The 27,254-nt window shown below is 44.2% G+C and overlaps 1 protein-coding gene across 2 annotated transcripts in view; it reads left to right on the forward strand.

Moving 5' to 3' along the window:
* PIGL (phosphatidylinositol glycan anchor biosynthesis class L) overlaps positions 1-27,254 on the forward strand; it is a 53,173-nt gene that overhangs the window by 8,549 nt on the left and 17,370 nt on the right. Inside the window, exons 3-4 of one of the 2 annotated variants that reach the window (XM_054287413.1) lie at positions 25,132-25,222; positions 27,019-27,090. In XM_054287413.1, the coding sequence (XP_054143388.1) occupies positions 25,132-25,222; positions 27,019-27,090 (163 nt within the window). The remainder of the gene's footprint in view (positions 1-25,131; positions 25,223-27,018; positions 27,091-27,254) is intronic. The other variant, XM_054287412.1, reaches the window with a different exon arrangement.

The following is a 27,254-nucleotide window of genomic DNA, read 5'->3' on the forward strand; positions in this document are numbered from 1 at the left end:
GGACCTGTCCCAGCCCATCACTGAAACCACAGCAGGGATTGATTGAGGGGAACAGCCTGGCCAGAGAGGCTCAGAATAAATGCAGGGGGAAATGAAGGAGTACAGCTAAAGGACAAAGTGGTTTATGGAAATCAAATCAAAATACTCTGCATTGAAATTTATACTTTTAGTTCTTGAGATGATTTTAGCAGAATAAAAACTATGAAATACTGATCTCAAAACATGAAAGATGAAAAGAGGGATCCCAGCCATCCCCTGAAGCTGATGAAAGTTTGATTTGACTGAAAAACCATCAGCATTGCTAAGCTTATGGTAAGAAAAGAAATAAAGCTGTGCATAATGGCTGCATTTCAGGAGTCTGGGGCTGAAGATAGGGACATGCAGAGAACAGGAAAATCCATTGCAAGGATTTTTTTTCTTTTGTTCGTGCTTAGTTCATTCAGAGCTGCCTTTTACTGTTCTTTCATGAATGATTTTTAAATGTCCTCCACATACATTAAAGACAGGCATCACCTTCAGAGCAAAGAGAGCTCCAAGGAGCCATCCTGGATTTGCAGATGGTTCTTGTCCCAGCTCTGCTGTCTCCTGGGAACACAGATTTCCTGGCTGGGAGCCATTCTGTCACTAGAACACTTGTGTCCAAGCAGAAGGAAGTGTCTTTGAGTTTGCTGATTTCCTGTTAAAACATTTTGAGTGGACTTTCTTCATGCTTGCAGGAAGCTATAGAAAGATACAGCCTTTAGATTAAAGCTATTTTTAACAGTTATACCCAGGAGTCCCCTTTTAAGCACAGCAAACTACAACAACCTCTTTATTTTGCTGCTTACATGTAGAACAATTCAGTATGTTTTGCCAACACTGACCCTGAGGAACTAATGGAGAATGACAGGCACTTTCCTTTTGCTTCTGAAGGTTCCCTGCTTTGATACTCAGCAACTTCTCTGTTAGTCCCTCATTTGAACTTGCAGCTGTTAATTAAAGGCAGACACAGGTCTTTTTTTCAGAGAAATGCTTAACTCTTACCCTTAAAGAGTAACAATTATGTCAAATAATCACAGCAATTTAAAAATGAGGAACAAACAGAAAAAAAATCTAATGGGGATTCTGCTTAAGCTTTTGAATCTCTGCATTCCTCCAAGCTTACTCAGGGAAAATATATTCCTGTTTCTGCTGGGAATGCTCTTAAAAGCCTTCTCACAATAATGGATCAGACATTAACACCTTGATCACAAGAACTGTGTGGTTTCTTTGTGCATTCTCATCATCTTATTTTAATTGTAGCTACAGCGGAAAATGTGAGTGCCTCAGTTAAAGTAAATCTGTGAGAGCTGTGACATGCTTTGGAAACATCATCCTTTGCATCTGCAATGGACTTGCATTTTCTGCAGGTAATTACTGTATTGGAAAGCAGAGAAAGGGATTTGCAATCTCTCTTGGGCAAACTCCTCCTTGGGATCCAGTCTAAAGAATTTCAGTTCCATCAATTCCAGTGAGAGTTGGCCATTCACTTGAGCACACCCAGGAATTGTCACTAAAAAAGTCAACAAGAGAAGACAAAGTCTTATTAAAAAAAAAAAAAAGTTGGTATGGGGAAAGTTGGAAAGGGAACTGTACAATGGGTGTTGTGTAAAATGTGTTTTCTCTTAATGACCTTCCAGTTCAGATTGGCTCTGTTTACATACAAATCAAAAACTGGTTTGTCTCCCTGCCAGCACAGCAAAGCTCAGTCTGGGTTCTGAGTTTCCAGCTGTGTCTTTGCCTCTGACATCCTCCCAGTAATAAAAGTTGTGTGGCTGGGATTTGGCTGGAATTGCAGATGATGTGTGAGCCAGAACTGAGTTCAGCCTTCTCTTCCTCTGCGAGACAATAGAAGTTAAAGCTTGTTTGTGTCAATAAAAAAAGCATGTACAACTCCTAAGCCCTCAGGGAGCAGATATGATGAATAAGATGCTCTTTTTCCGTCATCATGTTTCTAACCCTGACCAGTGTTACTACTAAGTCTGTGGGAACTCAGGCATTTGTCTTCCTCATTTCCAAGGTGGAGCAGAAGCTTTTGTGGAGTTCACCTGAGAAGATGCAGCATCCAGAGAGCAGATATAGTTACAACAACCTTTCAGTGTTCCCTAATCCAGGTTTTCTGTTCTTCACTTCAAACTCCCTGGAGGGTACAGTGTATTAACTGCTGTCTTTACTCTGTAAGCCTTAACAGCTTCCCTGCAGAGAGTGACAAAGTGGCAGAGACGGGAACCTCTCCTCAGGTGAAGTGGCATTGCTGACATGCCTTGTAGTTGTCACTTTCCTGTTTCCTTCTGTTTTCAAAAGCTGTTGTAGGAAACTCTGGAGTTATTCCAGGTCCTGGGTTCTGTCTGGATGTGGGCAAAGCTCTCTCAGTTCATCCAGGAGCAGCAAGTGTTTGAATTATTCAGTGCAGGGTCTTTCTTACAGCAACTGAAAACTCTGGCTGCAGTCAGCAATTCCACTTGCAGGTTGCATATTGGTCACCTCGTTGTAAAACACCCATTTGTAAAGCTCTATAGCAGTTGTTAATCTCCACTCTTGTGTTAATTAAACCCTCTTTGACACATGACTGAGAACTCCTGCAGTTGACAGTGTCAGTGGGAGCCAGCAAAGGTGCTCTCAGCAGTCTGAAATCTCCCCAGCTGCTCCTACCTGACTGCAGAGGGTTCTGCTCTGCAGCAAGATCCAGAGCTGCCTTTGGAAGCATCCTACAGCCAAAGAATTCCCATTTGTACATTCTTGGCTGAGTTTGTTGGGACATGCCCTGTTATTTTTGCATTCTGGGTGCATTGTGCAGCTCCCCCAGGCATCCCTTCAAATGAAACATTGCATCACTGAGGAAGTGAAGCCATTACAAGGGAGCACTTTCACCAGACTCTTGGAGTAGACACAATCAGCTCTCATCTTCCAGAAAAGGACTTGCAAGTTGACATTGCAAAATTTGGGAGGAACAATGGTCCTTTCTGGAGTGGTTTGATGCAGTTTTTAAAAAAGCAGAGCTGTGCTGTTGGTTTTTTGCCACATGAACATAATGAACAAAGGTTTTATATCTGCATAGAAGAAATGTTACAAACAAAGCAGTTGGAGCACAGAGCTTCAAAATCCTTTGTAAGGAAGAGAATAAGTTCTCTGCTGAAGTCTGCTTAGGTCTCTGACCTTCTCTGGGTCTTATTTCATCCTGCAATAATCCTCCCAGTTTGCAGAGCTGTGGGCATGGAACAGTTGCTATTTCCATGCTATTCTCATGGTGTGAGATGCTGAGGATCATTAGCAGAGTTTTCCTTGCTAGTCAAAGGGTTAATTTCGAGATCTGATTTAGGTTTGGCACAGGAGGAGGGGAGACAGAGGATTTTGTTCTGCAGGAAACTAGGTCAGCAGGTTTTTATTATCGTGCTCCACAGCTAATGTGGTTTGCATTTAGGAATGAACTGGGCTGATGTCAGGGATGGTCGTGGATGGTTTTCCCCTTCCCACGACTCAGCCTCAGCCACTGCAGCCACTGCTCACTGCATTGCAGCTTTCCCAAGTGGAATTATAGGGAATACTCAGCTGAGGAAGCTCAGGCCTTTGTGAGTCTGTCAGTTATCCTTTCAGAGCTGTCTGTCAGGAGTGCTCAGGAGCACAGGATGAGGTCCAAGATGTTTTGGAGAGGAAGAACAATAGCACTGGAATATTTTCAGTCACTGAAGTGCATTGGAATCACAGAGGTCTCCATTGCTTGCACCCCCCATGGACTGCTGATTGTTCTTACAGCCTGTGGCATTGTTTGGTTTTTGTTTGGGTCTGGTCAGATTCTGATCTTGCTCCTGCCAGTGTAAATTTGGAGTAATTCCCTTATTTTCTGTGCAGATCCTGCTGTGTGTTGCTGAGATCACTGTGTGGCCCTGCAGATAACCCTTAGGTGGGGAGTTTTCCATTGTAGCTTTTGGATCATCATGACTGATGAAAGATTTGAATAATGCAGAATCTTTGTCACATCTCCCAGCTTTCTTGGCTGTATCTCCTGTTGTGTATTCTCTTCCCAGGTAACTGAGAATACCTGTCTGTTCCTTACCTCTGCCTGTTGAGGACCAAATTGTGGCAGATATCTCCTATATTAGACAATCCAGGCTGCCTTTCTTTACAGATTATTTTCACTTTACTGAATGATGAGAATCCAAGTAGTTACAACTTCAAAAAACATTCCACATTGTTTTTATTGTAAAGATCAGATGAGGGTGGTGGAGCTTAAAAAGATTTAAGGTGGATCTTAAAAAGACATTACCAAAAAGATTGGTAATGCCTTGGAAAATTTCTGAGTAATAGGATTTAAGGCTGAGCATCTATTTCCAGTTTTATGCTCTTGTTGTTTTGCAGACTTTCATGTGAGTTAATGGCTTTTCAGCATAATAAAACCATCTAATTCTGTCCTGTTCTACTCTTTATTCAGTTCTGGCATCAAGAAACCCAGACATTTTTGCAAACCGAGTTTGGCTTTTAAGGCTGAACAAGGAAAATACAGGCAATACTGAGAAGAGCAGACAGCAGTAGGTTTGCCAGCAGTTCCTGGAAATAATGGAGTTTCACAACCATTGCCTGCAGATTGGACATTTAAGGAGGAAAAAAATCCTTGTGGCTTGTATGGGTAGAATAATGAGAAGGCAAAGTCTGTTGAGAAAGTTTATTATGGTAAAAATTCAGATGCCATTTTTGGGTTTAAACCAAAGAGCAGCATATCAAATGCCTCAGAATGATGACAGCATAGAAATAACACAGGTCTGAAAATTGCATATGGTCTCTCCTGGTTTGCATTTCATGCTGTGGTGGACTATGCATTTTTATTGTCCAATTTTGAATCTCTATGAAACAGTTTCAGCTGCAAGAAATGTGCTCAGAGAATCATCTTTAAGATGTGAACATGTTAAAGAGGGATGAAGGAAGGAGGAGTTTCTGCAATACCCTTGTGCTCTTCCCCTGCTGTGACTGAGAGCCAAGAAAACGCCAGCGTGTGTCAGAGTGAGAGGCAGTGACAGCACTTGTAGCAGGCAGACACGTCCACACAATAAACAGCAGGGCTGAGGCAGCATTCTCCAAATTGCCTCCTGCATAATGGAACAGAGGAGTTGTGGCAGAATCTCCACAGCTTCATTCAGAGTTGGCAAATTATTTCATTCAAATTTGCAGCAGCTCGGGAAATGTCATTGTCCTGCTGGAAGGCTTGGGTTGTGTTTCCTATGCCTAAATTGAACTAAGTTCAATTGAGCTCTCAGCACAAGAAATGAGAGATGAAAAGCCTCTCTCTCCCCTGCAGTGGCTCTCCAGAATGTATATTATATCTCTTGAGGCTGTCAGCCATGTGAAGCCTTCAGGATGTGACTCATAGGATAAATAAGTTTGGTCATTCTTGCTGTGAATAGAAAAAGGTAAAATCTTGTATTTTTATAAAAGCTTTTTCTTCCTTACATGAATTCAGAAAACATCCCAAGTCGTTAACATGCTGGAGCTGTCACTGAAAATCCAGTAGCTTCAGGGTTGAGCAGAGCTGTTAATAGAGCTCAGTGATGCCATGTGTGTGAAACGTGTGCTGCTGAATATTTGTGCTCTGTCAAATGGATGAACTCAAGTTCCCAGCCTGCAGACGGGGGTGGTGATGCAGAGGAGCAGCTCCTGTGTGTCAGCAAGGGAGCAGATGCTGCCAGGAGAGCGGGGGATCAGCAGATGCCCAGTGATGCTGTGGAGGGAAGGAGCAGTTTGTGCTGTTTGGGAGCCCTGCTGCAGGGAGGATGCAGCCTGCACATTTAAGTAGGTTATGATGTTCTCCCCTATGGCCGGGCTGGAGGCGCAGCCAGTTAACTGCAGAGTGTCACTTTGTGGTGCAAACATCAAAAAATCATCTTTCAGAGAGCAATGGCTTCAAATGGGTCCATTCCTTTTTTGTTTTTAAATGTAACCCTATCTTTACCAATTAAAGTAACTATTCAATGGTTAGAATATGATCTCTGAGCTATGAGCACAGATCTTGTTTATCCCTTTTGTGGGATAAAATATATTTAGCCTTGCTGGATTTGTAGTTACTATTCCTTCTGTGTGTTTTACGTGGCAGTTAACCCTCTCCTTTACAGGTGGGACCAGGATGACAAGAATGGTGCTCTTTGTTCTGCAGGAGCAGGGAGCTGTGCCAGGTATCCTGTATCTGTGTCCCAAACTCAGGTAACCTTCTCCTGGGGCGATCCCAGTACCAGGAGAGAAGGAACAGCAGTATTCTTTAACATGGCTGCTCACTGCCAATCTTTTCAGAGAATGGAAATCAGCTGATTAATTTTATTGACAATTTATTGCAAGCAAAAGGTGCCAGGCTGGATGCTCTGGTGAATGGGAAAGGCTCCTCACAGTAACCCTCACACCAGGATGTGTTTGTGCTCTTCATCATTCCTGCAAGTTGATTGCTTGTATCTGCAAGGAGATTACTGCCCACTGCAATACAACTTCTGGCCTCTTTCCTTGGATGCCAACAAGAAGATTAATTAGAACTGGGCTAAAAATCTATTAGTATTTAAGGGAGATATATTTTCCCTGTGCTGCCTCATCTCTTATTCCTCCCCAGTCCATTACATGTTGTGCTCAGGGTCCTCATGCAGTTCTGCTGTTCTGTGCCCTCTATACCTGCAGGGAGGTGAGGAAGGACTTTCTGTCTCCATCCTCAAACTCCTTATTCCAGGAGAATGTGTGAGCCCTGGCAGGAGCAGTGTGGAGCCAGCACAGGATGTTGGACACAGGACACCCTCACCACCCCTCCCTGTGGGGCCAGCACCCAGCTCACAGGTGCTCTCTGCTCCCACAGCAGCTCTAAGACTGAACTCATTTCCATCCAGACTAGGCAGTTGCACTTTCCCAGTGATCTGTATAAACCAGAAGTGTCTTGGGAGGTTTCCCAGTTGCACCATGCTGCTTTTGGTGTTTACAGCTACAGTAACCAACTTCTGACATTTGTCCCCAGCTGGTGCTCTGCTTGCTGAGCTGGTGCCTGTTTGCACATGGGGCCTTCTGATAAGTCAGGCATTTGACCTTTCTATTCTTAACCCATTAACATTTAGAAGAGTTGCTCTCCTCACCTCTGGGGCTGTGTTCCTCCTCCCAGCCCCCCTGTTCCTGCCAGATAAGATTACTCCTGGGTTATGTATTGATCTAAAAGCAGAGTGCCAAATGCAGCCCACACCAGTTCAAGGGCAAACACTGAACTCACTGAGTCCCCATGCTCAGCTCACTGTGGGAAGGAGGTGACCAGAGGCTCTTTTTGCCCTCTCAGCAGAACCTGGGGACAAGCACAGGGCTCTCAGTTCTGTTCTGTGACCAGCCCAGTTTGCTGAGGCTGCACCTTGGTGCTCTTCCCGCTTCTCCATCTGCCTGTGGACAGAGGAATGGGTTGGAGGGGTCCTTCACACAATCATTATGATTATAGGATTATCACACACTCATTTACTGGAGGCAGAGTATTCAGGAATCTGAGTGTGCAGTGAGAGCCAGGGATCCTTTGTTTGGGGCCAAGCCCAGCCCAAGGAGTGCTGCCCTGTGTCCCCTCACCTGTGCATTTGTTTTTCCCAGTTTTTGAATATCAGACAGGAGTAAGGAGCTGTTATTGCATCTTCAGGTGTTGTTTGAGATTCTCTTGTTCTAGTTCAATATCTTGGTGTAAAATACTTGGAAAACTGCCACCAGAATGATGAGAGAAGTGGAAACCAGGCCTAATAATGGATGTTTAAAATACTTGAGCTGTTTGCTTTATCCATGAGAGGACTTGATGGTCGTGCAGGAGGAGCAACAGCAGGAAGAGATTTGGTGGGTGGGGTCTGTTGAGCTGTTCCACACATTTTGTATGAGAATAATGACCATAGTGGTCCTGCTGGCTGTAAAAGCCTATGGCACTGATAATAACTACAGTCAGTCACAAAAATTAATTAGCTGACAAGCCTGATTATGCCCTGTAAAACCAAAAGCCACTGGAGCAGCATGGATCAAAATTTATTGCAATTATTAATATTTTATTATGTTAAATTAAATGGTTTAAAATAAAACATTGTGATTTAATGTGCATTTATGACCATCTGTTCTAAGAACTGAGATTCATGTCTTCTTAACATGATAACTTACATGAAATTTAAGAGGCAGGCACTGTGCTTTTTCCTGCCACTGTTTAAGAGAAAGTAAAAGCACAGAATGGATGGAACCCTCTGTCTTAGCTCTAGACTATTTCAGAGTGAGAGACTCCTTTTGAGTTGTCTTATCAGACACTCAGTAATTCAGAGTTGAGAAGCTCATTCAAAACTGAAGGAGGAAATCCTTTTTCATCTTGTGGTCTGTGAATAAAAATAGATGTGAAAGTCTGTTCTAATTTTTTAGATGCCTCAACAGCATGTGTGATCCAAAACCAACTGCTTTATCTCCTTAACTACAGTTAATATTATCTTTGTTTACTGCATGTGTTAGTTTTTAATACTGTGTTTTGATAAGCTTTTCCATTATTTCTAAAAATTCTGATATAATTTACCCCGTTGTTTGGAAACAATTATAAAATACTGTTATGATTTGGAGCTCCAGCTTCCGTCTCAACTCAAAATTGCACAAACCATGACTAAAAGTTAATTTAGTGAGGAGAAATGCATCACTCCATCCCTATTAATACAACAAAGTGGAGAAATTAAATTTTATCCTTAGAGAGAGAGTTGTTTTAGAAAGAACTAAATCACTTATTTAGTGAGTGGGTTGACACCCACCTGTCCTGGGCTGCAGGAAGAGGTGGGCAGGAATTTTGCTGGCTTGGTTTGAATTTTCTGTGTGGCACTGTCACTGTTGTGGTGTCACCAACACCCCCTGGCCCTTGGAGCAGCTGAACTGGCAGGGACAGGGCCCAAGGTTGGGAATGCTCCTGCCAATTCTTTGAGTCCTGTTTTACAGGCCTGTTTTCCCTTTTTTTTTTTTTTTTTCCTATTTCAAATGTTCCATGAAGTAAATTTTATATCAGTGACTCAGAGCAAAAGAAAATTTCAGATTTTTATGATAAAATATTAGATGTCTGGGCAAGCCTTCAACTGAAAATGGTTTTTTGGCTTATCCAGCATGCTGTACTTGCTGAGATGGGAGTGTGTGAGCCTCTACTTATGATTAAAACACCAAAAGCGTGAATTTAGGAAACAATAAAGTATTATGTAGGAGAAGATTCATCATCTTTGTGACTTTGTTTAAAGAAAGCCCAGATGTGGGAGCAGATACCTACTGAATCAATCATTTTCTAAGCCACAGATGACCAGAAAATTAATTAAAAAGAAGGAATGTTAAGAGGTATTAGAAAAATAAACCTGCAGAATTTAATGTTTAAACACTGTTGCCCAAGGTCTTGGGGTGATGTGCATGAGCAGTAATTGTAATTTATTTGGGGATGTTTAACCCTCAGGATGTGCATTCAGGAGATTGTTCAGTGTTTCAGGGACTGGATTGCTCCAGTTTGCTCCTGCTGCAGAGTTTGTGTCAGGAAAAAGAATTTCTGCCTTTGACTGCAGCTCTGCCAGGGTTTTCCTGAGGGTATGGGGTGGGTGAGGGTGTGGGGAGGATGAAGATGTGGGATGGGTGAAGGTGTGGGGAGGATGAGGATGTGGGATGGGTGAAGATGTGAGGAGGATGAGGATGTGGGATGAATGAAGATGTGGGATGGATGAAGATGTGGAATGGGTGAGGGTGGGAGCTGCTCAGTGCTGATACAGCAAGACTGCTTTTCTCACAAGAGCCAATAATGCCATTAGAGTGCAGATCTCTGCACCTCCCTTCTTTGTGAGCTTTATACATATTCTGTGTGGTCTCGTGTGTCTGAAACGTGCTCAGAAAATGTTCATTTTTATGCTATGTTAGCAACAGGTGACCAGAGAAGTGAAATTCTTCACAATACTCGGACTTGCAGAACAGCACCAGGGTCAAGGTATTTCCTAAGAGCTCAATAGAATCTCCTTTAGTAATACCTAATAAACTTCCCTGGCTTCCTGGCCTCTTTCCAGTCCTTGTCCTTAGCCCTAATCCGTGTCAGAAGTTGTGTTTCCATTTTGACTCGGGGATTGCCCAGCAGGACATTTGTCTCAGCACACAGGGACAGCTGTGTTGACAGTCTCAGTGGCCTCGGGGCATTACAGGCTCTCTGTAATCAGATGAGACCTGAGCATGCTTCAGTGCCTTCCAGTGAACTGAAACAACCTTGCTCTGCTTGGGATGATGAAGGAAGTGACCACATTTAGGGGTTTGGTTGTTGTTTTATGAGCCTTTCTGAAGGATACATAAACTGCAAAACCAAGTGTGGGTCCAGGAGTCAGTGAACTGCAGCAGTTCATCAGCCAGCATGAAAAAAGGATGGTTAATGTTGGAGAAATACATACAAGAAATGTAGAGGATTCAAACTTAACTTGTAATTACGTCAAGTAATTTTTTATGTAATATCTGTCCCCTAGATCCCTATCCAGTGTTAGCCATTGTACATAGCCATTTTCCAAAATGTTTCCTTTTCTTCCCTTGTACTGTGTGGCAGAGATAAATATGCAACTCTTTCTATTTGAGGAATCCTAGGAGTTATTGGCAACAACAGCAGGTAAAAGACAGAAATGGCATTTTTCAACTGCTGGCACACCATTTAACATGCACTTTGCATAGCATAACAATGACCAAATAAATCCCTGTTGAACACTGGCCAAGAAAATCCATCAGCATGTTTTATTCATGTGGTGTGACAGTGCAGTTAAGTCTGTATTGATTCTGTTTATTTCAATTTAGAGAACATCTCCACTGAGCATTCCATGTAATTATTACACAGACAAGGAGCAACATCTAGAGCTGACAGCCAAGCATAGAAATACAAATCTTTTGCAAAACATTCTGTCATGCTGCTTCTGCAAGGAGAACAGGTCAGACTTAAACAGAAGCAGATTCTGCTGTCAAGATTTTTGCTGAAATTGCCTTTCCTCCAGCTCTGTTATGATTATATCAGGGCACCATTTGTTTTAGTCTCCCAGATGATCTCCACAGCTGCATTACTGTACAGAGAGAGAGAAAAACAGGGCTTAAACAGACTGAGTGGGTAAAACATGCACTTTACATTGTAACTAACAGTAAAATCCTCTATATTGACACAGTGTAAATAGGAGTTTATAACCTGCTGCTTCCTGAGCCCCCAGGCAGTGTGTGGGTGTGAACAGACACGGAGCCATGGTACAGAGGGCGCTGAGTGCTGCAGGTGACTCGTGCTTGTCCCAGGGAGGGGCACAATCACAACTGGTTGAATGCCGAGGCAGGCCAAAGGTTGTGAACGTGAGGCTCGAGCTTGAGGAAGTCCATTCAGGGAGGGAACCTACAGTAATTAGCTCTCCACTTGTTGCAGTTGTTTCCTTCTTAGGATGATTAAGTCGCACTGATCTGGTCAGCCCAGGTCAGCCACGACGTTTCCAAGACAACAAAGTAAACTGGCCCCTGCCCTTGGGGCTTGCACAGCCCCTGAAGTGGCTCACAGATCCCTGCTCCTGATGCTGGAAAGGTGACGTGGTGGGACACAGCCTCAGCTCCTTGTGCAAACAAACTCTCATACAGCTGGAGTGTTGTTCAGGCTCCTCAGCAATGGGTGAGACTCCATCCATAACAGTACCCCATTGAAACATCCCTCTGTAACAGTCCCAGTTCCTGCCTGCCAAGAATTTGCTCAACATCTTCTGTTAGACTGGAAGGGGAGGGGGAAGGAGAGCCCTTGCTATCATTAAAAAGGAAAAAGAAAAAAAAAATCTAATCAAATAAATCCCTGTAGTTCATTTCCTCTTACGAGCTCTGTGCTCTGTAATTATATTACCAAAGAAGTCTTTCTTCTCTGAGCTCACGTGAAACCTTAATGGTTTTATTCCCCTTGGCCCCAGTTCAATCAGCATACATAAAATGACAAAGTTTTTCAGTTCCAGGATAAAATTGAATTAGAAGGTGGTGGGTGTGGTACTTCAGATTAGAGCAAACTGTTAAAAAGAATCAATTCCTTAAAGGACATTTGCTAGGTTGGGAGTACATTTAACATAACCCCACTACCAAGTAGGAATTTTCTTAAAGAGAACCCAGCTCTACAAACAAAGAGTGCCAGCAATGCAGAATGCCCAACACACAGCAACTGTGAATAGAATAAGATGTTCTGTTAGCAGGTAGGTGATGCTGGCAAATGGCTAAACACTTCCAGATATTTTCATATAATGAGCAAAAGAGTGTAAAAGATATTCAGTATCTCAAACAATTCAATGAATTTTACTTGTTTGCTTATGGAGTTTTACTGTTGCTGTTGGTGGAGATACTGAAGCCAGTTTTGAAGACTTTAGATAATTTGTTCTGAAGGAAATGCTGTTCAGGTGATGCAACACCAGCTTTTTTAAAAGAGAAAACAGAACTTGATGAAGCAAGTAGGGAGTGAATGTTTTCATTTGTTGCACATCCACCTTTTTGCTAATGTGCACTAGATTAGCAAATGTGGGTGGTGCTTTATGATTTCAGTTTTATTGCATCAGAAGAAGGGAAATGAACTCTTTGCTGGACATCATTGAGCATCTTTGACTCTTGTAGCTTCTTAAATCCATTTTAGTTAAAATTAAAAAAGTATTTTTACTGCAGTGCAGGGAACTGAAATGCCTTTTTAGCAACTGAAATGGGATTTGGGGTGAATATTTTGTTACCTGATCCTTCTATGCCAAGTGAAGCATTAAATGGAAACATTTTGATTACAGCTCCATGCCAAGTCATGCCCCCTCTTCTAACCAGTCACATATTAACTCACTCTCATTGTAGCTGCAGACTGCTTGTACAGTAATTTCAGGGTTTCTCATTTCAGCATTGCAGTCTGTTTCTCTGCAATTGCCATTTGCACTGAAAGAATTCATTTCACATCCTCCCCTCCATGCACATACATTCTACATTCTTTATATGTGACTGTAAGCATAACAAATTTGTCTGAGTTCCATGCCATTTTCTCATCTTTAATTGTTAATAATTAACTGAATTTTGTTAAAGGTAGAAGTGCTCAGTCTCTTTTAGGATGAAGGATGGATGTTTTCCTATCAATCAGTTTTTAAGTCTGAGCACTGAAAGTCTGACAAACAATGCTTGAAAGAAGCAAGTGTTGTTCCTATTTTGGGGTACAAAATGGCAGGTGATAAAAGGAGGCAATTCAGAATTGAAGTTGATTGAATTCTTCATTAAGTCCATTCTACTTCTTGTCATTACATTGCTTCAGCAAGATTTAAACCCTTCATTTTGGAGAAGGGTCACATCTGTAATAAATTATGGTCTCCATTATTTAAACAGTAGCATTATTATAAATATTTTCTTCCTGTATTTCTGTCTCATAAGCCAAATACTCAGCATTTCTCTTCTTCTTGCAAGTAGCCACACGATGGGCTGCCAAGGCTGGTTTATCATTTGCCTTGGGAAAGGCACTGTATAATATTGCAGGATAAAAACATTTGCAGGCAGAGGTTTGACCCGTGGGGGAGAGAGGTGAGGGCTTTGCAGGATTGGTGCCAGGAGACTGAGGCTTGGAGAACTCCCGCAGCTGCTGTCACCAGTGAGGGTCAGAGAGCTGCAGCAGCCTCTTCCTGCAGAAATGAGACTGAGCCTCTGATTCAAACTGAAATTTGGGAGTGGCAAGACTTTTAGCCAGATGTAACAAATTTCCTGTCTATTTTTTCTAATGCAACTTTTATATTTGGATGTAGGGATAACTGGATGAACATGTGAAAGGCAGTTCTGGTGTCAAGGCACTGCTTTTCAGGGCTGTATCTGCAGGGCCCATTCTTGGGACAAGGAACTTGTCATCATAGCAAAGAAGAGAAATCCACACAACCTCTTACTGAGAGCAGCAAGGTTTTACTGGAGAATACAATATTTTAGGGCAAGACATGAGTTTTTGCCTAAAAAGAAGAGCAGCCAAGAGTATTGACACAAGGAGTCACCCAGGGCTGTGCCATACAAGCACAATTAGGTGATGCAGAGGTCACACTTGGGCCCCTGGCAAGTTTTGGGGATATGTTTAAGCAGCTCCTTTGATGTTGGTGGTAATGGTGGATCATTTGCAACTTTAAATGTGTTTTCTGCTCAGTCCAAGTGCCCAGGAGTACAGGAGGCTCTGCAGAGCACGGTGAGAGAGAGGCCTGTTGAGGATTGGGTTTTTGTTTGCCCCAGGCAGTGCAGGATATTCCTGGAGTGTGTGTGGGTGCTGCAGCCCAGGCTCTGCCCCTGACTCAGCTCTGCTGCCTCGGGCTCTCCAGGGAGAGTTACCTGAGCTCTTAATTCTCTCATTAGAAAATGTGGAGGTTATTATTCGCTCACTTCCCCATACCAGCCTCACAGGGGTGTGAGTTAATGAACATCTGCTAACGTGTGGAAATAAATGCTGTGGAAGTGCCTGAGCAGCGTCAGCGCTCACACAGTGCCTTGGGAATCTGCAGCTTTTCCCTGTGGGATTGTGCTGTAAGACTGAATCACCACTTTAGCAGGCACCTGTAGAGCACAGCATCCCTACCTCCAAATCCTCCTCTGTGCCCTGGTGAGTGCTCCCAAGCCAGGGCTGGGACAGCTCTGTGCCACTCTGGGAGCTCTGTGCAGCCTCGTGTAAGCCAGGTACGTGCAGCTCTTGACGAGTGCCCAGCTCCAGTTCATTATCTCACTCATCTGCCACTCATTAAGGAGAGAAAAAAGATACTGTTGTCTGCAAAAATCAGATTTGTTACCCAGTGTGCAGCAAGGCAATAATGGCACACTCGAAACAGACATTGATTATTTATTTCAGAGCTGCCGAGCCTGGGTGTGCCAGGTGGAACTCCACAAATCATCCAGCAGAACTTTTTACTATTTATACATTTTAGCAAGCAAAGGGATTTTTACATATTCCACATTTTGCAACAATGCAGTTCCCTTCTTTAAAGCTTCATGATGTTAGGAAAATTAATCCACAAACACCAGAGGTTTATGTCCAAAAGCAGACAGAGGAGTCCCTTTTGGCTTTATTCCAATAAAGGGAGAGGCCATGGGGCATTCCCCTGTGATCTCTCAAATTTTTGGAGGACACAGCCTCCTTTTTATTCCAATTTCCCATTTCTCTTCTCTCTTCCCCCATTGACTGAGGTACTTGAGAGGTTCCGACCCCCCAATATGCCTGATACCAAAGATTTCCCTCTAATGTACAACCCTCCCTTTTAATTCTTACAAAATTTAGGGGTCTTCTTCCCCATTGTTTCTTTCATCTTTCAGTGTCTAATTTTGTTTATCAGCAAACTTAAAGTTTATTTGTAAAAGCAAATCTCTTTTTCCATTCATCAATCAGTGGAATCCTTCCCATTATTTCTTTTATCTCCCAGTGCTAGTTTTATCTACCAGCAGATCCACTGTAGTCATGATATTTTCTGAAAAATCCTCTCCTTAGGATTTTTTCTCCTGAGAAGCCGAGAGGCCTCAGGAACAAAATGTAAACAATGATTATCTGCTGCTGTGGAATGCAACAGGTGGATCTGTGATTGGTCTCATAGAGTTGTTTCTAATTAATGGCCAATCACAGTCCAGCTGTCTCAGATTGTCTCAGTCAGTCACAAGCCTTTGTTATAATTGTTTTTCTATTCTTAGCCAGCCTTCTGATGGAATTTCTATCTTCTATTCTAACTGCAGTTTTGCCTACACAGTGTGGTGTGTTTATCATTCCAAGAGCAAACAGATTTAATATTAAGGTTGTGCTGAAGGGTCTCCAGGTTTATTTGGCATATGAAGGTTATGGCATTTCATTCATTTGCCTCTGAAAGATTTTGCTGGCTGCTGTGAGAGACTTTTTGTTCCTTCCCCTTGGGTTTGTACCTTTTCCACTGGGAGGTTCTGGGCATGTTAGGATGCATGTGTGGCAGAACTGCAGAGCAAACCTAGCTAAGAGCAACAGGGTATTATTGCCTTCTCCCTGTGCTCTTACAGCTCTTCTGCCAAGACATTTAGCAAGTGAGACTATTCTTTTAGTATAGTTTTAATATAATATATATCATAAAATAATAGATCAAGCCTTCTGAAACATGGAGTCAACATTCTTGTCTCTTCCCTCATCCTAAGGCCCCTGCGAACACCATCACAGTGTCCTGGCTGTCATGGAGCTCAATTGATTGTTGTTCTAAGATCTTCTTTGATGAGGAGGCCTTATTGGCATCTTGGGCTTGTGACAGCTCAGTTGCTTTTTAATCTTAGCTACTTGGATAGCATGTGCACTCCTTGTTTGTAAAGACAGGCCCACAGCTTGTTTGGAAAGACCAGTCTGCTGTTCCTCTCGCTGATTTCCCTCTTCCCTCGCTGGATGCTCAGTGTGGATGTCGGGAGGACCAAGCCCCGCTCGCTGCCCGTGCCCTTCCCTTCTCCGGGGCTCAAGATTGAATGGCTGCCAGCCTTTGGCAGTGCTGGCCGGTCCTGGAAACGCGGCTGGTGCTGGAGCGGCTGCCAGGAGCCTCCCTTGGCCGTGATGTGAGCAGTGTAAACACCGGGCCGCGGAGTGGGGCAGAGTTCAGAGCCTGCGGCGGGGTTACTGCCGAGCGCCCGCGTTGCCATAGCGAGCATTGCATAACGCTGGCAGCGGCCCCGGCCACAAAGGGCCCCGCGTTCCTTCTGCTCGGCTTGTTCATTGTTGCCCAGGCCCGCTTTGTTGTCGCAAATGGAGTTCCAGGCATAGTTCCTGGCCGGGCTGATGTGGGAGGTTTCAGAGGGAGCAGGGAGAGAGGAGATTGCTGATGGAGCCCTGGAACTTGGGCACTCTCAGTGCCTGCAGGGGACACTTGGTTCTGTTTGCACGAGCAGAGACTTTGCATGCCGGTAAAATTTGTGGGAGTAAGAGAGGCGTTTAACTTCCTGATACATTGTCTTCTAAAAGGAAGTGATTTAGTGTAGGACTCAAATTTGAAATTTCCCAGATAGTCCAGGGCATCAGAACTTCAGCATTATATGGGTACAGCATGACTGCAAGAATTAATGCTCCCATATCATTGCATTGATCACATGGATTGCAGGAGATGGGAGTTGGTGGGAGGCTGAGAAGTCAGGAAACTTTTTTTGGATAGAATTGGTAGAGGGAAGTTGGAACATTGCAACATGGGAAGCTGCACTTGGAATCAGGCCATCATCCTCTGGAGAGCTCTGCTGAAGTTGCATCTGCATTTACATAAGTTTTGGCAGGAGAAATCAATGTCCATGAAGCAACTATTCTGTGCTTTCCCTTTCCAGATGATTAATTAAAGTGGCTGAGGGATTGATTTGGCTACAAGCTGTCTCCTGAGGTTTCTGACTGTAGTATTTTTGTTATGTGGGATAGACCAAGGTCTATCTCTTTGGCTGGAGTGATTATGTTTTTGGCTCTCCTGCTTTTTGAGGGTCTGGCCATTGAGTCAGTGGCAAAGTCCTGTTTGATTTCCATGGGCCAGGATCAGAACTGCAGTTTTGCCTACACAGTGTGGTGTGTTTATCATTCCAAGAGCAAACAGATTTAATATTAAGGTTGTGCTGAAGGGTCACCAGGTTTATTTGGCCTATGAAGGTTGTGGCATATCAGTCATTTGCCTCTGAAAGATTTTGCTGGCTGCTGTGAGAGACTTTTTGTTCCTTCCCCTTGGGTTTGTACCTTTTCCACTGTGAGGTCCTGGGCATGTTAGGATGCATGTGTGACCTTTTGTGTGGCAGAACTGCAGAGCAAACCTAGCTAAGAACAACAGGGTATTGCCTTCTCCCTGTGCTCTTACAGCTCTTTTGCCAGGACAGTGGGACCTCCTGGCCCAGATTAAACTGGAATCTGTTCTTGAGCCAGTGGTGCCAGGACATGGCTTCTTGGTGAATGGCTTAACACACCCTGTCCCAAGCTCTGCCCCACTGAGCTGTTCCTTTCTTCAAGCATTTTACAAAACAAAATAAACTAAGGGAGGAGTGAAGTCCTGTGGTCTGCTCCTCAGAGACTCCTGGTTTTGCTGGTGATTTGTATTTCAGTTTGAAAACATCAGTGGTGACTGTGGGATTGCTGGGCTTTTTGTTCTCAGTCAGGGCAACTTAGATTGTCAGGGCCCAGATGAATTCCGAGGCACTGTGGCAAAGCCAACAGCAATAATAGTGAGGAATGATCTGGGAGCTATTCTGGACATTCCTGATCACTTCATCTGGGCCTGGTGATGCTCATTCCTCACAATGCTGATGGTGCTTTGGGATGGGTCCTTCCCCTGTGACTGTCCGAAATACCAGAGTGACCACAGGCATCCCAAAGAGTACATCATGGAGCCCAGGCAGTTAGCAGAGACCAGCCCACCTTTTTTGGGCTCAGGTCAGTCTGTCCCTCCCCTGGGAGCTGCCACAGACAAGAGCAGATGGTTCTGAGAGTGTGCTCTGCAATTCCCAAAGGCCACCAGCTGCTGCAGTCCATGTCTGCTGTCCAGGCTTCCCCCTGAGCATTTCCATCCACCTTGCTGGCCTCAGGAGGGAGCTGAGCTGAACTGAAATGCTGCTGTCCCTCCTGGAAATGGTGTCCCTCATTGTGAGGTGACACCTACGTGAACAAAGCGAGGTGCCCAGTGGTGACACACCCAGCTCCTGTCACATGCTTGGCACACAGGGTCTCCATTGTTGGGATGACATTTGGCCCAGAGATCTCAGCTTTCTTATCTGAGAGCCTGGGGAATTTTGTACTTTAAATATGACTGTTTTCTGCCATAAAGGAGAGGTTCCCAGGAGCATTCCTGGTATTTGTAGTAGAAATCAAAGCAGTTTGTGATTACTTGATTTGAGAGCCCGTTCAGCGTTTGGCACCAGCCTCTAAGGAAGTCGTGACTGCTTGAAATGTTATCATTGTTGCAGAGCTCCTCGGCTCCAAATGGACAGAACTGTTTACCATACTATTAATTTTGGAGTTTTATGCAGGATTTTGTGTATTTTGGGTTAGGCCTTCAAGTCAAGACCAAGATCTTGATTCAATACCCCATGGGAAGACAGTACAAGGAGTAAAGGACAGGTTTGTGGGGTTCCCAGTACCCAGGATTGCTGAGACACATCTTAGATTTCCATCTAGAAATCAGAGAACAGACAGAACACTTTCCTTAGAAGGATCCCAAACTTCTTTACATAGGGGTAAACATATAATTATTTCCATTTCACTGGTGTGAAGAGCAGAAGATAAAAATACTGTGACTCAATACCAATTCAGAAATAATTGAGTTGAATTTTATTTCCTGTCTTACACAGCAGGGCCTGATGCCCTCTCTAAAGTATTTTTCTAAAGTTACTTTTTAAAATTAGCTTTAGCCATCATAGCTTCTATGTATTTCTGGTCTTGAAAGGAACCATCAATTGTTTTTGTTTGAAGACATTGAATATGAACTTGTTCCTGCAGAGCTTTGTGCTGTAATTTATCAACAAGGCACTGAAGCACAGACGTCAAATGAATACCAGATTTCAAATTATGATAAGCAATTGTGTCATCCCTGTGAATAGACATCAGTCTCTGCTGAGAAATCATCAATAATTCATTAAAAAAAATAAATTAGTTCAGGGCCATTTAGATAGGTCTTTGCAAACAACCAGTCCTGTGCTCTGTCATAATTCCTGTGAATTTAAACCCAAAGGATGCTTATTTTTTAAAGAGAAACACATGGTCATGCCCAAGTCAAAAAAATGTGTTCCCTCAGGACCTAATCACCTTTGTCTTTGGGGAGGGATGGAGGGGGCTGGAGTGTCACCTGTCAGAGCCATGGGTTTGGCCATGGCTCAGTGGGAACATGCAGAGCTCTCCCAGAGCATTTCACTGTTAAAATTCCAGTCATTACATCTTCCCCACTTCCTTTACCCTCTACCTACACCAAACCCTATAATTATTATTTGCAATCTTAAAATATAACTCTCAGAATAATCAGTATTTCTTTACTATGAGGAGAGGGAGGATGGTGCTGGTTTAAAAATTTCTTGAGCTTCCCTGTCGTAGGTGGCTTTTCATTTGACAGTTGGCATCCTGCTCCAGTCCATTTCTCTCCCAAACTGGAGGTTGTTACATTCCAATAAGCACACAGCATCTGTTCTCTGTAGAACATGATGTTGCAAGATGCTGATCATTTATCTAAGTGGGATATTTTCAATTGAATCAGAGATGTACATGCAGCCTAACAGCAGTAACTCCCTCCTGTCTGTAATTGCCCATTATAGGAAGAGGAATTTATAAATAGTTATAAAAGTCAGGATTTAGAGGCTGTGCTTCAAGACCCAGGGCTAGCCAGTCTTAGCTTATCTTAGCATAATCTCAAAAATAAAATCCTCTGCTCTACTTTGGAGAGCATGAAATAATTTCTGTTTACACATTTTTTTTCAATTACTTTGAAGCTGTGATATAAAGGTCACTGATTGCCTCTAGTCATCACATGGCTTTTTCACTAATTGTGCACTCACCTCATTCTGTTCTGTGGGATCTTTTGCTTCTTGATCCACTTTCATTGCCCAGATGTTCATTTCAGACAGTTATAACTTTATACAAAGGGCATCCTCTGTTCCAACAAACACTTTGTGGCTGGGAGCCTCGTGCACAGCAGCTCACCTGCTTCTACCATCAGCCCACTGACCTTTGGGCTGATTTAATGGAAAATCAGGCACTGGGGATAAGGAGAAGTTATGCCAAAAAGTTTCCTGGTCCCTAGCCTTGGACTGATAAAAGTTGAGCAGGATAAAAAGGCAATAAGAAATGGGAAAGCTCTTTCATGCTGACCCTTTTGGTGTGTAGTGGGATGGAAAATCACATGGGCACCTTGAAAGTTTGGCACTGGTGTCTTGGAATGTGGAAATGGAGACCTTAACATCTCCAAGAAGTCACTCTATTGCCTGCTCCCTGTGAAAGCCACCCACAAAGGTTTCATGTCAGGGCAGAGAGGTCCCTGCTGTCCCCATGGGGTGACTCTGGGGTAACCAGAGCCCCCAGGGCCTGGGGATTTCCCAGCTCACAGAGGGTCAGGTCTCAAGGTTATCCCACAGCCCATTTGCTGTGTGTGGAGCCACGTGGCCATCACACAGACCAGCTGCTGGCTTTAACTTAACCTTTAGAGCAGTCACGAGAGCTTAGTTCATGAGCAGAATAAATTACATGGAAGGCTTCAAGAGAGGATTGTCCATCTGAACGCCCTGGCTGCTGCTGAGAGCTCTGTGGAAGGGGAGCAGTGGAAAATTGGACAGGGACTGAGCAGTCTGTCATGTAAGGAGAGTATAACTTGGCAATATGTATCTGTGAGGGCTTTGAAATCTCTACCTTGGCCAAAAGTGACCTCCCAAATGACAGGAATCTGGTCATCTTGAGCACAAATGTTCCTAGAAAGATGAGCCTACCAAGCTGTGCTGGCTGCTGGCAGGGCCAGCAGGGCTGGCAAGGTGCAGAGTGTTCCAGGCTGGGGTGGGAGAGCAGCTCCAGCCCAGGGCAGGAGAGCCCTGGGGAGGAGCTGGCACCAGGCAGAAATGATTGATGATGATTTTGGACATTTCTCATTCTCAGGCTGCTGAGCCAAGCCTGCACAAGGTGGGATGGTGCCTTATCCTGATGTGATTTGCTGTGGCCACTCAGAGATCCCCACAAGGGAGCTGCAGGACATCCAGGACATTCACTGCCTCCTTCCTGGGCAAACCTTGGGAAGGAAAGCTGCACATGCCAGTGTCTGCTCAGCTTGGCAGGGAGGTGGAGAAAGCCAGGGCTCCTGTCTGGTTCTTGCCGCCAGTGGATGGGTACAGAGGAAGGTGCAGGATTTTGTTTTCTGAACATGCTGAAATCAGTGAGCAGAGACAGACCCTTCTCCACACTGCAGCATAGTTCTCCATTTCCCTCTCCTGAGGCTGCAGATCCCCTGGCACAGCTGTAAATTCCCTGTACAGTGCACAGCATGGGTTTCACTGAAAATTCCTAGGAAAACAACTCTTCTGGTGCCTTATTCCATTAAAAATATTTTTTCCTCCTATTCATCTCCCCATTTTTCCCTGCATCCAAGCAGCCACCTGCATTCAATATCACACACGTGGAATCCCATAAACATCCCTTCCAGACCATAATAGTTTGATGGAAATATGGCCAAGTGCCCAAAGCCCTGTGCCCTTCCCACAGCCCCCTCCAGGATTTATGTCTTGGTGTGTGGCAGTGACTGACAGCAGCAGCGAGGAGCTCTGTGGGGCAGAGGACAGGGAGGGGAACGGTGTCTGCTGGGACCAGCTCCAGTCTGCTCCAGGGAATGTGCTAATTTTCACTCCTTTATAGTCCTTTATCTCAGCCCTTCGACCTTGAGCTCAGAGGCATTATCAGCCTTAGCCAGAAAGGCAGCGTGCAGTTAACCACTGAAATGCTGATTGTTTCTCATACAAGGTCCTGAAGGTGAAAGCAATGAGTGCAGCTCATTTTAATAGTGCAGCACCTCGGGAGACTGTGCAGGTTTGGGCAGAACCTATTTATGATATTAGGAAAAATATTTTCTTCATGTATGATTTTGTGAGCAGTTTTTGATGTCCTTTCAGAGTTTCCTGGGCATGTGGAGAGACCTCGTGTAATCCTGTCCTGTATGCCAGGCTGTGAATGAACTCAGTTCTCTTCATCACCTTTTCATCCTCATTGTACCCAGTTACTGATGTCCAGAGCACAGGCAGAAAATGACAGCTCTCATGTTTTCTGTGCGTCCCTTGCTATCATGGGAACACATTTCCAGCTTCATAAAGTATTTTACAAACTCTTACCATGAAAGAAAAGTCACTTCCTGGAGCAGTCTAGATGAATGTATTTATTGCTGAATGAATCTGGTTCTGCTGACTTCCCTGGGTGCCTCTGGCTTTGTCAGCTAGCTGTGTGTGAGTTTTTGTGTTTGCAGAATGAGCTGGGAATGCTTCCATGGGCCATCGTGGCTATTAATGAGTCAGGAATGTGCTTCTATGCATGTGTCTCTTGTTTGGCAAGATCAGCTTCTCTTCTGTACCTGACAAATATGATGCAAGAAGAATATTTCCTTTTCCTTGCTGGCAGTAAGTGGTCTCTCCATGACCAGCAGCAACTGGGTAGAAGCAGAATTTTGGGTAGAATATTCCTGCTCAATCAGTTCAGTGTTGATGGAGTTAATTTGCTCATGCCTTCAGATTGTTTTGTTTCCAGGGATTCTAAACCGTTGCCTCCAGCTGTTCATTTCCATTGACGAGGATGATCTTTATCTGTCTAAACTAGTTAAAACCTGCTCCACTACCCAGCAGCCTTTTTGGAAACAGCCCAATAAAGCTGAGTGCAGTGGCTATGACACCAAAGCCTCCTGGTCATCATAAATTCCAAGCCCTACTTTTTTTGCCTGACCTCTCACTGTTGGAGCACCCTTCCTGTTTTAATGGGACTCTTCACTTCCTCCATTTAAGCCCTGTCCAAAAACAGGAATGATATTTGCACTGCAAGTGATCAGTGGAAGAATCCCTGTTGGATAATTTGCTGCTTTAATATTACCAGGTTAAGGCTTGACAGACCTGGAAGGAATCATTCAAACAACTGAAGCACTGTCACACTTGCACTTGGACTCAGTCTGGCTGTTTATTGAGATGTTTTAGGTGACTCATATTTATAAATGTGCTCAGTTTAAGGCTTGTTGTGACATGCTGGGTCTGGTCATACCTTCAGTGTCACCTGGGCCACTTCCTCCTCAAGCAGGAGGTGTGAAAGTTTGTGTGAAAGATGCAGGTTTGTTAAACTGCTGAGGCAGCCACCAGATGCACCAGGGCTGAAATTCAGGTGTCTGGTGTCCATCAGGCAGAGGTGCTGTCTGTCTCAGAGGGAATTGCCAACAACACAAAACTTTCTGTTGCTGTAGTGCTGCTAGAGGGACCAGAGCTGGATGTGCAGCCTGGTGCAGGAACTCCTTCCCTTGTGCTGGGGTTTCTAATTCACATTATTTGAGCCTGAGTTGAACAGGAACATGTAACACAACAGAAAATCTAATGGTCAGTTTGGACATAAAGCTCTTCCTTCCACTCCAACTACTGTTAGCCGTGGGAAAATCTGTGGCCAGAAGATCTCTCCTGGAGATCCAGGCTGAGGTTTATTTTGGAGTGTGCCAAGGAGACTTTCCCTGTAGTTTTGTTGCAGATGTTGCTGTCCCTGCGGCAGGGAGGGAGCAAGGCCTGAGCAGGGCTGGGATGTGGCTGCAAACAGCTGGGGAGGTTCAGCTGCAGCCCCTGGCTCTGTGGGAGAACGCTGTGCTGTCATTTTGCTGCTGAACCACCTCACAGTGATTATCAGACTTCCAGAGCAGGGAAAAGGTCTGAGAGAAAGCCCAGTTAAACATGTCATTATTGGGTTTTAGCAGCTGTGTGTTATCCTATTGTTACTAATAACCTCTGCAACTTTGTGAGCAATGTTTTCTTGGCATCATTCAAACATAATGACTGGGGGGTCACATTCAGCTCTCAGTTGTGTAAATATGGAATGTTCTCTTGGCTGTCTCGTGCTATTTTGCATTTGGCTCATGGTCCCTGCCCCTAGAGTCCTGCAATCCAAAATACCCAGGCAGGGAGTTCAGTCACAGTGTGCTCTGCATACCAGCTGGGTATGCAGAGCACAAAATAAACACATGAACAGCTACTATCAAATCCAAGCCATATAATTGCAACTCTGCTGTCCTCTGGTTGTGGTTAGTGGATTATTCCTGAATAAATCACAGCAGGAGTTTGCTTGGTGCCTTCCCAATGTAATTCACCAGTAGATTATGATTGGGAAGTCTTTCAGAAAAATGTGTTTTTAAAGGGGTTTTAAATTGATTGGGATAAATCAAGAAAAAGAATTTACAAAATAGATGTTGCTTGAAGTAAAGCAGTCACAAAGTCTGCCTTGATGGTAAGAGGAGTGGGAGACCTTGACAAATCCATGAGGAAGGTGTTGAAACTGCTCTTTCAACCCTCCAGTATCCAAGCTTGTAAGACTCTTAAGCTGGTTTTATCTGGTAAATAAATTTATCTTGATTTCATTCTGTGATTAAAATGATCCCTCTGTTCCAGAGTGGTCTCTACAAAGTTCTCAGCAGTGAAGTAACTGATGGCCCTTCTCATTTCCAGGGATCTTCCTGATGATCCTGCTGTGGAGTGGGACACTCAGCTCCTGGCCACCCTTGTCCTGGAGCACATAGAAGCCAAGAACATCAACCTGGTAATGTGACACTTTCTGCAGCACTGGCAATTGCCACATTGCTCCTGAGCCAGTGTTCTGTGCTTTGCCTTTCCCTCTGGAAGCTTTCTGTGGAGTCTCTGACGTTAGGATGTATCTTCTCTCTCAGGAGAGCTTTCTTTGCTTCCCACTGAAAAACGAACAATGAAGGAATTTCACTTTTCTAACTCTTCAAATGGTTTCTGTATTTTAAAGTAACCATGTGAAGGAGAGAGCCAGATTGGGCTTTAGACTTAGGTTTAGGCTTAGATTTGAAGCCCATTGGCAGATGTGTGCTAGAGAGCTTGATTAGCAGGGTTATAGGTCAGGATTGAAGGATATTAAACTGGGGACATTTCCTAGCACTGGAATAGTTTGGGGTTTTTTCCCACAGAACAGGAATAAGGGCCTAAGCATGGAAAGGGTTGTGTTCTGTTCTTCTCTGTTGAACCCTGCTTTGATCAGGCATGGCACTGTCACACACTGATTAGCAGCAAAACCACCAAACTCTCAAAGCCTTTCAGCACTTCACAAAACAAGAAACCACATCTCCTGCAGCATGAAAGCCCCACGAGCACAAAACCAGCATCATGCATCCGACTTTGTATTGATTCTGAGGCTAATTTTCCATGAAATTCATTGCTGTGCACAGAGACAAATGCACTTTTCCTGGACTCCTTTTGTGCCTTTTGGCCCCCTGAATAGATAGGTTTTAATCTAATCTGAAAGCTCCAAACACAGGAGGATTTGTACTGCATGTTTGTGACTCTCAGGGGCACAGGGACAAGTGCACCAAAACCCCAGAAGAAATTCTGAAAACACCAGAGCTCCTCTGGATGGTTAGGAAGGATTAGATCTCTGCCTGGGGGAAAATTAAACTCCAGCTGTTTGTGCTGGGGGAGGCTGGAGTGTGCCACTGACAGGGCTGAGCTGGGCAGGGAATGTGGGGTTTGCAGAGCAGAGAAATGTGGGGTTTGTAGAATTGGGAATGTGGGGTTTGCAGAGTGGGAAATGTGGGGTTTGCAGAGTGGGAAATGTGGGGTTTGCAGAGCAGGGAATGTGGGGTTTGCAGAGAAGGAAATGTGGAGTTTACAGAGCAGGGAATGTGGGGTTTGCAGAGAAGGAAATGTGGGGTTTGCAGAGTGGGAAATGTGGGGTTTGCAGAGAGGGAAATGTGGGGTTTGCAGAGCTGGAAATGTGGGGTTTGCAGAGAAGGAAACATTCCCAGGCATGGTGCTGGCCCTGCCAGGATGGGAGCCCTGCATTGCCATCAGCTCTTCCCTGAGCACTGAGCACAAATCACTGCAGCAGGACACAGCAGCAGCACCAGGGGCAGCTGGTAATGAACTGCTCTGGGAATGTTCATTATTTGAAGTGTCCCAAGCAATCACACAGGTCTCAGCTGTTTGCTGTAATACCATTCATTTAGGAGTAGACTGAATTTGCCAACAACAGTGAGAGAAGTACCTAAGTACCTTTGTTAAACATTGTGCAATTTAAAACTTCAGAGCAACTTCAGAGCTTGCTCTCTGTGATGTCTCTGCTGTTCTAACCCAACAGCCTTGCCTTGAAAGGTAAACTGAGTCCGTTTATCAGTAGTGTTGAAATTGATAGAATTGGCCGAGCATGTTAAAAGAGCCTTGAAAAAACCAAAAACTAACAGAGTTTCAGACCAGCTTAGTGGAGTCAGCATGACTGGAGGGTGTGTATTGTTGTAGCTATCCCAGTGGGAAAACTTTCCCCAGTTCCCCCAGTAGTCACAGCATGGACAGTGGTATCTTTATTATCTTTATTTCCAGAACATGTTGTGTGCCATCTGGCAATGGAGCAGGGGCTGCACTTCCAGCATGTCTGAAAGGAAGGATTGCAAGGCAAGGAGTCCCTCATGTTCTGTGTACTTTCCTTCCATTACATGGTTACTCATTTGTTCAATTGCCCTGGAAGTCCAGGAGTAGCTCAATCTTTTTGGGAGCTACAGGAACATATTTCATCCAAGCTCTACATTAAATAGTGCAGACACAGAAATTAATGATGT

This window comes from Melozone crissalis, unplaced genomic scaffold (assembly GCF_028551555.1).
Source record: "Melozone crissalis strain CALT ecotype California unplaced genomic scaffold, PUWL_Pcris_2 ptg000057l_1, whole genome shotgun sequence".
NCBI lineage: Eukaryota > Metazoa > Chordata > Aves > Passeriformes > Passerellidae > Melozone > Melozone crissalis.